The 12,112-nt window shown below is 34.6% G+C and overlaps 1 protein-coding gene across 3 annotated transcripts in view; it reads right to left on the bottom strand.

The window, feature by feature from the left end:
- KLHL7 (kelch like family member 7) overlaps positions 1–12,112 on the bottom strand; it is a 55,475-nt gene that overhangs the window by 25,432 nt on the left and 17,931 nt on the right. For all 3 annotated transcript variants that reach the window (XM_055420571.2, XM_055420573.2, XM_088833696.1), the window contains exons 4-7: positions 11,911–12,035; positions 10,086–10,261; positions 8,269–8,443; positions 10–152 (exon numbers count right to left, since the gene is read on the bottom strand). In XM_055420571.2, the coding sequence (XP_055276546.1) occupies positions 10–152; positions 8,269–8,443; positions 10,086–10,261; positions 11,911–12,035 (619 nt within the window). The remainder of the gene's footprint in view (positions 1–9; positions 153–8,268; positions 8,444–10,085; positions 10,262–11,910; positions 12,036–12,112) is intronic.

The raw sequence follows: 12,112 nt of genomic DNA, 5'->3' as shown, positions 1-12,112 counted from the left end.
GTTAGTTACCTTTGGGTTAAAATATCTACAAGACTGTGGTTGGGAGCCTCCAAACAGGGCTATGCGGTAGTCATGTTTCTTCCTTCTCGGCCTTGTGCCTTCTACCAGTTCTTCTCGATCCTCTGGAGAAAGGAGATGATACCTCATCCCACCTGTAGAAAAATACATGGCAACTCTTCAAGAACTTCAGGCACTTGAGTACTTACTTTGAAAAGGAAACACCCAAACAAAGCAGTCTTCTTATTTCTGTAACCGTTTTTTTCCTATCATCTCTCTAACATTTATGGAAAGAGTGAGGGGGAATGAGGCAGGAGAAATGTATAATAATCTGAGTGCTAATCAATTTATCATTCTCCGTCATCACCATTAATGCTAACATTGTCCTACCCACTTAGTAAGTATAAGTGAATCACCTGGCTTTTCAAGCAACAACAGCCATAATATTAATTATTGAAATTCAGATCTCCTAACCCAGCAGTTCTCAATCTTCACTGTACATTAGAGTCACCTAGCAAATCTCAGAAACTATCACTGGGGCCTACTTCAGCACAATTAAATCAAAACCTCTGGTGGAAGGGTGGAGGCACTGGTATTGCCCCTTATATGTGGTTAAAAGATCAGCAACTTCATTACCTAGGAACTTGTTAGAAATACTGAATCCCAGAGCTACTGAGTTAGAATCTGCATATTTAACAAAATCCGAAAGTAACTCAGATGCACATAAAACTTGGAGAAGTACTTAGTGCTTAGATGACCCTAAAATGCAATGAGGATTCATAACTATTGTGATCTAAAATCTTTCTTTCATCAATTACTTAATTTTGTCAAGTCAAAGGACACTCAACGATTAAAAACTTTTAAGATGTCATTTCAAATCAGTGTGGGAAAAGTAGATTATTCAATAAATAATGATAGTGATATGAACAAAATACCCAACTTCATATTTTACTCTAAAGCAAATTCCAAATCAACAGACTATTTTAAAATGTTCTTTTTTAAAGCCTTATAAATGAACTAAAAGAAAAATAGGAAAAGTTTAAAAAAAAAATAGACCCAGAATGAGGAAGCCTGAAAGTAAAAGTGAAGCTGCTCAGTCGTGTCCAACTCTTTGCAACCCCATGGACTGTAACCTACGAGGCTCTTCCGTCTATGGGATTTTCCAGGCAAGAGTAGTGGAGTGGGGTGCCATTTCCTTCTCCAGGGGATTTTCCCAACCCAAGGATTGAACCCAGGTCTCCTGCATTGCAGGCAGACGCTTTACCTTCTGAGCTACCAAGGAAGCCTAAGAAAAGACAACACAGAAGCAAAAAAAAAAAAATTCAGAACTACATAAAATTTTAAGTTAAATTATTTCATGGCAAAAAGAAAAAACAAAAAATCAAAAGACAATGACAGAATTTCCCTGGTGGTCCAGTGGCTAAGATTGCACTCCCAATGCAGAGGGACCAGGTTCGATTCCTCATCTGGGAACTAGATCCCACATGCAGCAACTAAGACCCAGTGCAGTCAGAAAAATAAGTAAATGTTAAAAGAAAAAGACAATGATAAACTAGAGAAGAATTTATAAATCATATAAAAGACATATAAAAGATACTCAATAATATTTAAGATAATCAAATAACAGAAAATTAGATCATGTATCTGAACAAAGTTCGTAAAAAAAGAACTAATTACAAATAACTCTGAAACATATGAAAAGATGCTCATGTGCTCTAGTCAGAGAAATACAAATTAAAATCAAACTTTCTCATACATCAGACTGCACAAGATCAAACTATCTGGAACACAGGGCATGATAAAGGAAGCAGCAGTCTCCTACACTGCTGGTGGGGATGTGGATGAGTACAAATTATCTGTGAAATTATTATTTCATACCTTTTAGCCAGCAATTTCCCCCTTTAGGATTTTATCAACCTAAAGTTCACTGTCAGAGAAGTGGTTAAAATTATGGTTATCCACACAATGGAATACTAAATATGGTTACTGAGATGAACAAGGAAGGGTAATATGTACACATAGGATGAATGCCAAGAAATAATGTGGAATGAAAAAAAGCAAAATGGGAAAATTCCCTGGTTGGGGAGCCCAGATCCCACAAGCTGACAGGAAGGAAGACAAGGGAGAAAGAAAGACATAGAAGAGAACACAGAGTGTGACATTATTTATTTAAAAATTTTATATCTTTATTTATATATATTTATACATAATTTATACAAGCATTTGTCAATAAATTACTGTGTATGCACAGACTCAAGACCACTTTTAGAAGGATATATAATAATGGTTACCTCCAGTGAGACTTTTCACTATCTACCCTTGAACTGGGTATGATGTACAGTACAGTATTACTGGTCCAAAAATAAAATAATGTAAGCAATTTTCAATACATGCAGAAAACACTTCTGTTCATGATGCTTTGTTGGGCTTTTATAAGAGGAATATAAAGAGAACACAGTTTTGGATAACAGGCTGTGAATGAATGAAAATCAGTATCAATATCTCTAGCATTTCTTTCCACCTTAGAGCATTAGTAGACGCACTGTGCATTAGAACAGCTGGCACACTCAGCAGCCAAGACTCAGATGCCTACTGTCAGTCAGGGGTCAGCAAACCTTCTCCAGAGGGTCAGAGAGCAAATATTCTGTGTTCTGTAAATCACATTTGGTTTCTGTCATATATTCTTGATTTGTTTTTTCACAATCCTTTACAACTGTAAAAAACCATTTTTCCTCATCCCCTCCTCTCCCACTCTAGGTGTAAGACTATAGTTCTTAAAAGTGTAGTTCCCTGACCAGCAGCATTACTTCGAAACTTGTTAGAAATCCAAATTATTGAACACTACCCCAGAACAGATCTTGTGGGGTTTGAGAGCCACTGCTCTAGGAGGGCTCCACACTGGGTGGATGTGTCCTGTGGAATCTATGAACACAATTCTCCCAACAAGAGAACACAGACAGTGGGGAAGGAGAGATACAGGAGGGGAAGGTTCCAGGCAATAGGCCATGGGTGCAAGTAGCTGACTGTGGCCAACTGTGTCCACCCCTGGAGGAAGCACAAACTGTGGCTCCTTCACTGATGGGCTGTTTCTCTCCCAGGGTAGGGCTAAGGAAAGCTCTCTGGGACCTTTCCCTGAGAAGCACCTTGCTCCTTAGGCTTATTCCTTTGGGAGTTAATCCTTTGAGAGGCAGGTACTGTCATTTGAAGATTCTGAGTAAGAACTTGGTCTGACCCTTTGTGGTGACTTTGACTCTGATCTTCATTTTAGGACTCATTTTCTTTTAGTTGTAAATTCTCTCAGTTTAGTTTTATTCTATATTCCTATCATCGTTTCTGTTTTTCTTCTACTCTCAGAAGGCAGCCTCTAGGTCAGATGGTAGGAAGGTAACTGACAGTCTGAGGAAGGGAGGCCTTCTCTCCACTGAGCTTTATTCAGGCTTCAAAGCTGTTTGTGCTTAGTCAAGAATTTTAGAACTGTTCTTTATTAGAACAAGACAAGACAAAGAAAAAAAGAAAATGTAACAAAGATTCCTGCTCAAGAGCCTAACCCCACACTTGGCTGGATTTCTGGAATAATCCCGATATTCTGTTTCTAAGTCAATTCAGAATCCACATAAGAACTAAACACAATACTTCATTTAGACTGACTAATTTATCTTCAACAGCTTACTCCATGTGTGAATAAACAGATGCAGGTCTCCACCCATTGAAACCAGAAATATGACACAATATGCAAATAGAGGCATAACAAAAAATCTGATATTAACACATACAAAATCCACATAATGAAAGCACTAATCTAAAGGCGTCTTCTTGGTCTTGATTTTCTTTCACCTCCCTGTACTTAAAGAAACTAGGTACTACCTATAATCTACTTCTTTAAACTCCCTACACCTTGGTTTTAAAGATATCAGCCTAGGTGAACTCTCCTTTACCAGTTCTTTTCCTATCACCCCTTCAGGGATATGTTCTTGATTCATACCCTTTTTTCCCCTCGACACCTTAACTGGAGTCAAAAGGTATTATACCTTGCACTGTTTTATGCTATTGCCACTCACAAAAAATGTTTATTATTAGATATCCATCTAAGATATTTTTAGTAAATATAGAGCATTCCACTGTATGAATATATCATAAATACTTTCCCAAATGAGGGGACAGTATTGGGTCAACTTACTCTAAAACCATCATATTATTAACTAGTAGCCATGTGATAAGTCTAACAGAAATTTTACTTTACTTCCAAATCAAGGGAAAGTGATACTATTTAATAATCGGGTGAGTGCCTAAAGCCTGTACTCTGCAACAAGAGATGCCACCACAACAAGAAGCCCATGTGTTGCAACTAGAGTAGTCCTTGTGCTCATCACACCTACAGAAAGCCTGCACACGGCAATGAAGACACAGTGCAGCCAAAAAGAAAAGAAACAGATGAAAGAAGAAATAGTGAACTGGAATATAGATTTGAAGAAATCACCCCAAGTGCAACAAAAAGCTTAGAAATTATGGAGTGAAGAATTGACAACATCTTTTTAATTAAAATTCCTGAGGAAGTTGACACTATTGGAAGAGAAAATGGCTGAAAATTTTCCAAACTTGATGAAAAACATGGATTCCTCAGACTTGGGAAAATGAACAAACACTGAGCAGGATAAACACAAACAAATGCCCAGCCATATTTAACGCTAAACATCAAAAACAACAGAAACCCTTTTAAAAAGCCACAGGCAAAAAATTCACATTGTCTACAAAGAATGACAACTACACTGACAAGCGACATCAATAGTAACGATGGAGGTGGGGTGAAATATCTTCAAGGTATTGAGAGAAAATATATTCAACCTAGAATTATATGCCCAGTTCACCTTTAAGAATAGAGTAAAAGAAAAAAAAAGATTTTTATATAACCAGTAACTGAAACAGTTTAAAATCAACACATTGTCAATTATGAACTTTATAAAGGATGCTCTTCAGGAATATGGGGAGAAGGTCTAAGATACAAGAAGAAATGGTGTGCAAAGAGATGGACAAATATGGATAAATTTAAGTACTATTAAAAAAAATTAAGTCCCATTTGAAAAGTTAAAAAAAAACACTAAAATACAGAACAACAAACATTTAGTGTTTACATTATTCTTCTTTATAGCTTTAGGTACAGCTTAAATACACGTACTAAATTTTAAAATAGCACTACAGCAATATTTGTCAAAATCCTCCAACTCTCAGAAAAAAAGCAGTAACTTTTATCAGTATCATCTAGAAATAAGTTTAAAATTCAGGAAAACAAAAGTAATTTCTTAATTTTAGACATCTCCTATCTACTCCACTCATATCCACCTACATACCCCAACACATGTACCCAACTAATGTCAAAAGTCAGGTCCATGGCTCTAGGTGAGAACTAAAGGTATTCCCATCAGAGTAAGGGAAAGACATGGCTAATATGTATCACCACCATAGTTAATTGAACACTGTTCAATTAAAAACTTATTCAATGCAATTAGGCAATATAACAAAAGAAAAAAGTATAAATATTAAGGGGGAAAACTAAAATCATTATTTGCAGATCAAGAATTATTTCCCTAGAAAAAAGAAATCCACTGAAATTTTTTTAAAAAATATCAATAATGACTAATTAAAGAAAAAAAATACAATCACAATAGCAACAACAAAAATATCTGAAAATTTTTTTCAAGAAATATAGAATTTAAAAAAAGAAAATTACAAGATCTCTAGGGACACACAACAATTTAAATGAAGTACAACAATAATTAAGGGCTTCCCTGGTGGCTCAGATGGCAAAGAATCTGCCTGCAATGCAAAGATGAACCATTCAACAATGATACTGGGTTAGAATCTTGCCAAACATTTAGGAGGGAAAATAAAGCTAGGCTCTTATTTATTGTGGGTGGCACGAGATTATTTCATATGTAATCAATCTCAGTTGCATATAAGGTTTAGAAATTTTAAAAAAAGAAATCCATAAATGCACTAAAATAAAATTTAGGAAATTAAAAAAAAATCATCTTGGACCAAGAAAGACCCTTCCAAACATATTTCTAAAGCTGGATATAAAGGAAAAGACTGATTAAGATTTATCAATACAAAAACAACTTGAGATTAGACTTGCCATTTCAAGACGTCTTCCATCCTCTCTCTTGAAAGCCACTCTCCAAAAACAAGGAAAGAAGAAGCAAACAAACTCTGCCTCTGACAGTGTTAGAAGATCTGCAACTCCCAAAACAGTTAATGAAGACAGCTAGCAGACAGAATGTTAAATGTGAATAGTTATGGCAAGAGACACCAATGAGAAGCAAGCCAAATGATCCTGCAGAACCCTGGAATGATACAGAATACCCCAAAAGCTGGAGTGGGGATGAAATCAAGAGAACTCTAAAATTCTAAAATAAATGACTGCTGAATTGCCAGGTCTCCTTTCCCTACTGCAGTCAGATACCTATGCTTTTCCCACTATAGGAGACAGAAGGGTTGGTCTTCGGAGATTCTGAATCAGAGATGTCGTGAGTTCAGGGAATCACACAACAAAGGGTGTAAAACTGAAAACAGGGATTAAGTGAAAGCCTTCAAGTCAAAATGTTCCCCTATTCAGTTCCCAAATGCCTCTAACCCAACTACCTGAGAAAATAACTACAGATAATGACCTTTGGGGGTCCCCAATTTAAAAACTGTCTGGCTATCCTGATTATCCTACAATTTAGCCCAATAAATGAGAAGACCACTCACATACATAGTATTATCAATTTTATAATAATATACTCTTATAAATATGATTCACAGATGATATGAAATATTTGTTTTCAACAACAAAAAGAAAAGAAAAAAAAAAAACCAAAGGCAATACAGAAAAAAAGAAAAAGGAAGCCAATACAGGAAATGCAGTCAAGATAAGAAAACATTAAAGGCCTTATAATGCTACTTTGAAATAAGATATTATAGCCATGAAATAAGAAGAGAATAAAACTCACAGAAATACAAAATAACTGAAATAAAAGTGCTAAAAGAAAAATTAAGGCTATTTCCAAGAAAATAGAAAAGGCAAAGATGGATAAGAGAGACAAGAAAAGATTACAGACTCAATCCCTAAAAAATCACAATACCAGCAATAAAGAACTGAGAAATCTGTGGCTGAATAGATAGAGAATGACAGCGTGATAATTAAAAAAAAGATGAAAACCAAGGTACATTACTGTGAACCTTCAAAATACCAGGGATTAAAAGAAAATAAAGTGTTACATGCTTACAAGGAGGCATACTAAATAAACTGGTATCAGATTTCTCAAAAGTAACACTGGAAGCTAGTAAACAATGGAAAATGCCTTAAAATTCTAACTGGAAATGATTTTTCAACATAATTCTATACCCAGTTTAACTATCCTTCAACATTTTATGATGAAATAAAGATGCGATTTGTCAAATTTCCAAATATTTACTGATCATATACTCTTTCTCAGGAAGCTTTTAAGGATATGTTCAATCAAACAGAATTTAGAAAGGGGAAGACCTGGGTTTGAGGAAAACAGTGAAATCTAACTTAGGAAAGGAGTGAAAGAACATCCCAGGATGGCAGAGAAGTCCCAGGACAAGAACTGTGCCTTAAGTTTACACCTACGATGCAAACACTTCATACTGGAACAGGCAGAAAGAAGGCTCTATGAACAATGTTGCCAAAGAAAGAAAAGCAACAGACTGTTTAATTGAACAATATTATTAAGTGGCATTTTACAGAAGTGTTGGAACTCAAGTCTGCAATTCAAGAAAAATTAAGTGAATCGAAAAAGAATGTGGCAAAAAATGTGCTCCAGGTGCAACAAACCAACATTTTTCTTCAAAAAAGAAAATGTGATCACAGTACACTACTTGGCTCAATTATTTTAAAAAGGAAATAAAACACATAAAATGAAAGTTGTTGTACATGAAAGGAGACAAACTCTAATTTTTTACCTTCTATCACAGGTGTTCCTATAAAATAAGGGATGAGGCTAAGTTCCTTCCAGATAGACAGTTGAGAATCCCAATAGATTTGCCTTCTTCAGGGGATCTTCCCAACCCAGGGATCAAACCCAGGTCTCCCGCATTGTAGGCAGATGCTCTTACCATCTGAGCCACCAGGGAAGTCAGACTAACTATGCAGAAGGGCTAAGTCTCAAGTGTTTCTCCCTGGCTGCCCCATCTGATCCAATCTGAAGGGTTTTAAGTCCATGAGAAACTGGCTAGATGATCAGGTTATAAATGGATATTAAGGAAACTTACTTATCACCATCTTAAGGCATTCGGGATTGTCTTGAATAAGTGGTTCAGCTTGTACTGTTTTACTTAAGAAATTCTTTGAGATAAGAGGAAACCTGACTTTAGCAAGGATGTCAACCATAAAAGGCTGCCGATTAGGTTCATCATATTTCAACCACCTGACTGCAGCATCATAAACCTAAGGGGAGAAAAACAGCATGGTAAAATTTTTAGATGGCAGCAGCACTTCCAATGACCTATGTTTACTCTCACAGTGAAGGGAAAGAATCTCATTAGAACATAATTGCTTACCCCCAATATCTTATTCAGATACTTGTTTTCATCCCCAAATACCCATCTTTACTTCAGAACAGTTTACACAATGTTCTAGTGATTCTTCTAGGTAATACAGAACTTATTACTACTGCATAATGTAATGATAAGGAGGATGTTGAATACAGATTTTTAAATTGCTTTTAAACAAAATATAACTTCTGTTTGGAAGGAGATATGATATAGATTTCCCACTGAAAAAATCTACTGATCAAAGATAGTTTCAATATTTGCTTATATGGTACCAGGAAAATGGGTTATTTCCTCAGAGGCCTTCTATCCCAAGAGATATGAAGGTCATGTAAGATTTTGTTTCAATTTAATATTCCTGAATTATGAACTGATAGACCTATGTGCTTTTCACAAACTTTATGATATAAAAATTCTATATATATAAAAGTAAATTAGAGTATTTATGTAAGAATTGCTTTCTAAAATAATTTAACTGTACCAAAAAAGTGCCAAGTTTATTAACATAATTTATCTACAAATCACTAGTTTAAACACACTGAAAAAAATCTATTATTTCATATGCCATACAATTTTAGGTCGTATTAATAAGGCCTAAATTTAATTTCCCCATGATTCAGTTAAATTTTTTATAGGAATTAGTCTTTTATTTTTAAATAAGTTCTTTATTGGGATAGTTTTTGATTTACAGAAAATTGGATAGATAGTGTAGAGTTCCCATATACCCTGCACTTAGATGTTAATTGGTACATTAGTATAAAACTCTCATCATAACTAATGAATAAATGTTGATACATTAAGGTCCATACTTTAAAAAAATCCTTTAGTTTGTCTAATTTTCTTTTTCTGTTCCTCAATTCCAAAGAAGATACATTACATTTAGTCATTATATCACCTTAGGCTCTCCCAGACTATGACAGATTCTCAGACCTTCCTTGTTTTTGACAATTTTTGACAGTTGTGAGTTCTAATCAGGTATTTTACAGACTGTCCCTCAATCTAGGTTATCTCATGATTAGGCTGGGGCGATAGTTTTTTTGGGAGGAAGACAGAGATGACATGCCAGCCTCATTATATTAAGGGTATGTGCTATCCACATGGTATCACTGATTTCCATGCTATATAATACATTATCACAAACTTTTTGACTTAAATTATGGAGAAGGATGGGGAACTAAAAATAGAGATTAATTAAATGTCTGCATATTAAAGCGTTACCCCATCTAGCTCCCAATGCCTGCACCCAGCTTACACCTCTGAGTTTATCTGACAGTTCTGGAGCTCACAGTCCAAAGTGGGTCATACCCCGGGCAAAAATCAAGGTATCAGCAAGGCTGCCTGAAGGCCTAGAGGAGAAACCATTTTCTTGACTTTTCTAACACCCAGAAGCCAAGAAACAGAATTTGGAATACTCTATTTAGTGTAAATACCGTCTCTCCTAATATGATTCTTTTCTTTGTCACGTATCAAAAAATGAAGTGTAAGAAATCCATAGGAACATTTTTACTAAGAATAATGTGGGAAGGCAATTCAGGTACCTGATCCTCTGCTCTCACAGTCAGAGTGTCCTGGTTGAGGAGATGTGTAACTCGCTTGACATCAAGTTGTAGAAATTCATCAGTTTTATAAACTTCAGTAAAATGCTGATGAATAAAGTCATCTGCAGTTGCTTTCAATTCAGGACAGTCTAGACACTCCGCTAATACACTTATACCTGAAGATAGAAAGAAAATAAATGAACCAAAATACCTTAAAAAAATACAGTGAAGATATAATAATTGACTCTAGGAAAATGAGATAATAAATTTCATAAATCTTTTCCACTGATTTGTCTATTGTTATGCCAGCATGATACCATCTTACATGTGGCTGAATTTGGTACTTGGTAGGACAGACCCTCTTCAATGTTTTTTCAAACTTTTCTTGGCTACAAGTAAAACATTTTCTCTTGCAAATAAATTTTAAAATAAGCTTATAATGTTATACTTTTAAAAAATTCTAATATGACTTCAATTAGGGTTGCTAAATATTTGGATTACTTTAGGGACAGTTGACAGATCTCCACTTAGATTTTTTTAATGATCTTCAATGTAATTAATTAATTATTAATGTTCTGTATCAGGAATCTGCAAAGTACTGTCCATGAGCCAAACCACTCACCTCTACCTGTAGGGTCAGCAGCTAAGAATATTTTTCCTATTTTTAAAGGGTTGTGAAAAAAAGGAGAATGGGGGGAGAAAGAAGGAGGGGAATGTACTAACCAATAAGATGGCATACTATATACTCATGGTGAGCAGTCAACTACATGTGAATGTTTAGGCTCCCAATAGGGAAATGATACTTTCACCAAAAACCAATATTTATTTATTAACAAATTTTTGGCAGTTGAATTTGTGGTGATTATGTGACCAAATAAAGTATCATGTGGATCAATAAAATATGAATGTGAAAAGTAGTTGTTTCTATGAAGACTAATTCTAAGGTTTAAGACAGCCTTGAAATAGCTCAAATCAAGCATGACCAAGACAATTGATAAAAGCTGAGAAAACACTGCAAAATTCTAGAAAGATTCTGTCATCAAACTTCTTGCTGAGTTATCAATTTGTTTTAAGGAAATTAAGAATTAAAAACCATACATGATATATTACTGGTGTGACTTATGTAAGACAGATTTAGGTAAAATCAGTATTTACAGAGTTGGGCTTAGCATCAAACAGTAGCAGATTGCTATATTTATATTACACTAAAATAAAATCTTTACAATTGATAAAAACTTTCTTTAACCACTTACTACATTAATGAAATTTAAAATAGCCAACTAACTACTGTTCTGATTATGCCAGATAAAATTGAACACTAGCATGTTTCCATGCAAAGAATACTTGCTATCAGAATCAGACACATATAGGTTAACTATTTTATTTCTAGTTTAAGAGTTTTTATAAATATAGGAATGAGTACTGAAATACAAAAGTGCCTTCAGCATCTGTAGCTATGGCTTTAAGTATTTTTATATAAGTATAGCATGTTAGAGTAGTAAAATATGTTTGTTTTTTTAACACTGAATCATTCTGACATTTCTAAAGTAAATCTTTGATCCTCTTCCTATACACACAAAAAATCATGGCCGAGGTTATTTTTTATTTTGGAAAATGCTGATACAGTATTTTATGGCTTGTTTCTGCTGAGGTTAATAGGCATGTCCCTAACCTCCTCTTAAAATATATTCCTGGAAAAATTTTTAGTGAATATTTCAAAATTAAATAAAGAAAAAAGATTAAATGAGGATACTTATAACCATGCCTTTCTTCTTTATTAAAATACAAATTAAAGGTTTTTTTTAATAGGAATCTCACTTCTTACCAAGACAGTTTGAAGCATCAACTTGTTCTTTCAAAAAATCAACACACATTTTCTTCACAGGTTCAATCTGGTACTGGTTTGCTGCATCTAACAAGGACTGAACGTTGTTGCTATTCACAGAAATTCTGTAAATAAGGTGACATGAATATTAATTTCCTACAATTTATTGTTTAAATAATGCTGCTGTAAAATGTATCCTACT

The sequence above is a fragment of the Moschus berezovskii genome, chromosome 3, assembly GCF_049115385.1.
Source record: "Moschus berezovskii isolate FMDL1 chromosome 3, NW_MosBer_1.0, whole genome shotgun sequence".
Classification (NCBI taxonomy): domain Eukaryota; kingdom Metazoa; phylum Chordata; class Mammalia; order Artiodactyla; family Moschidae; genus Moschus; species Moschus berezovskii.
Note: the sequence above shows the minus strand (reverse complement) of the source record. Positions and strands in the feature narration are given on the sequence as shown.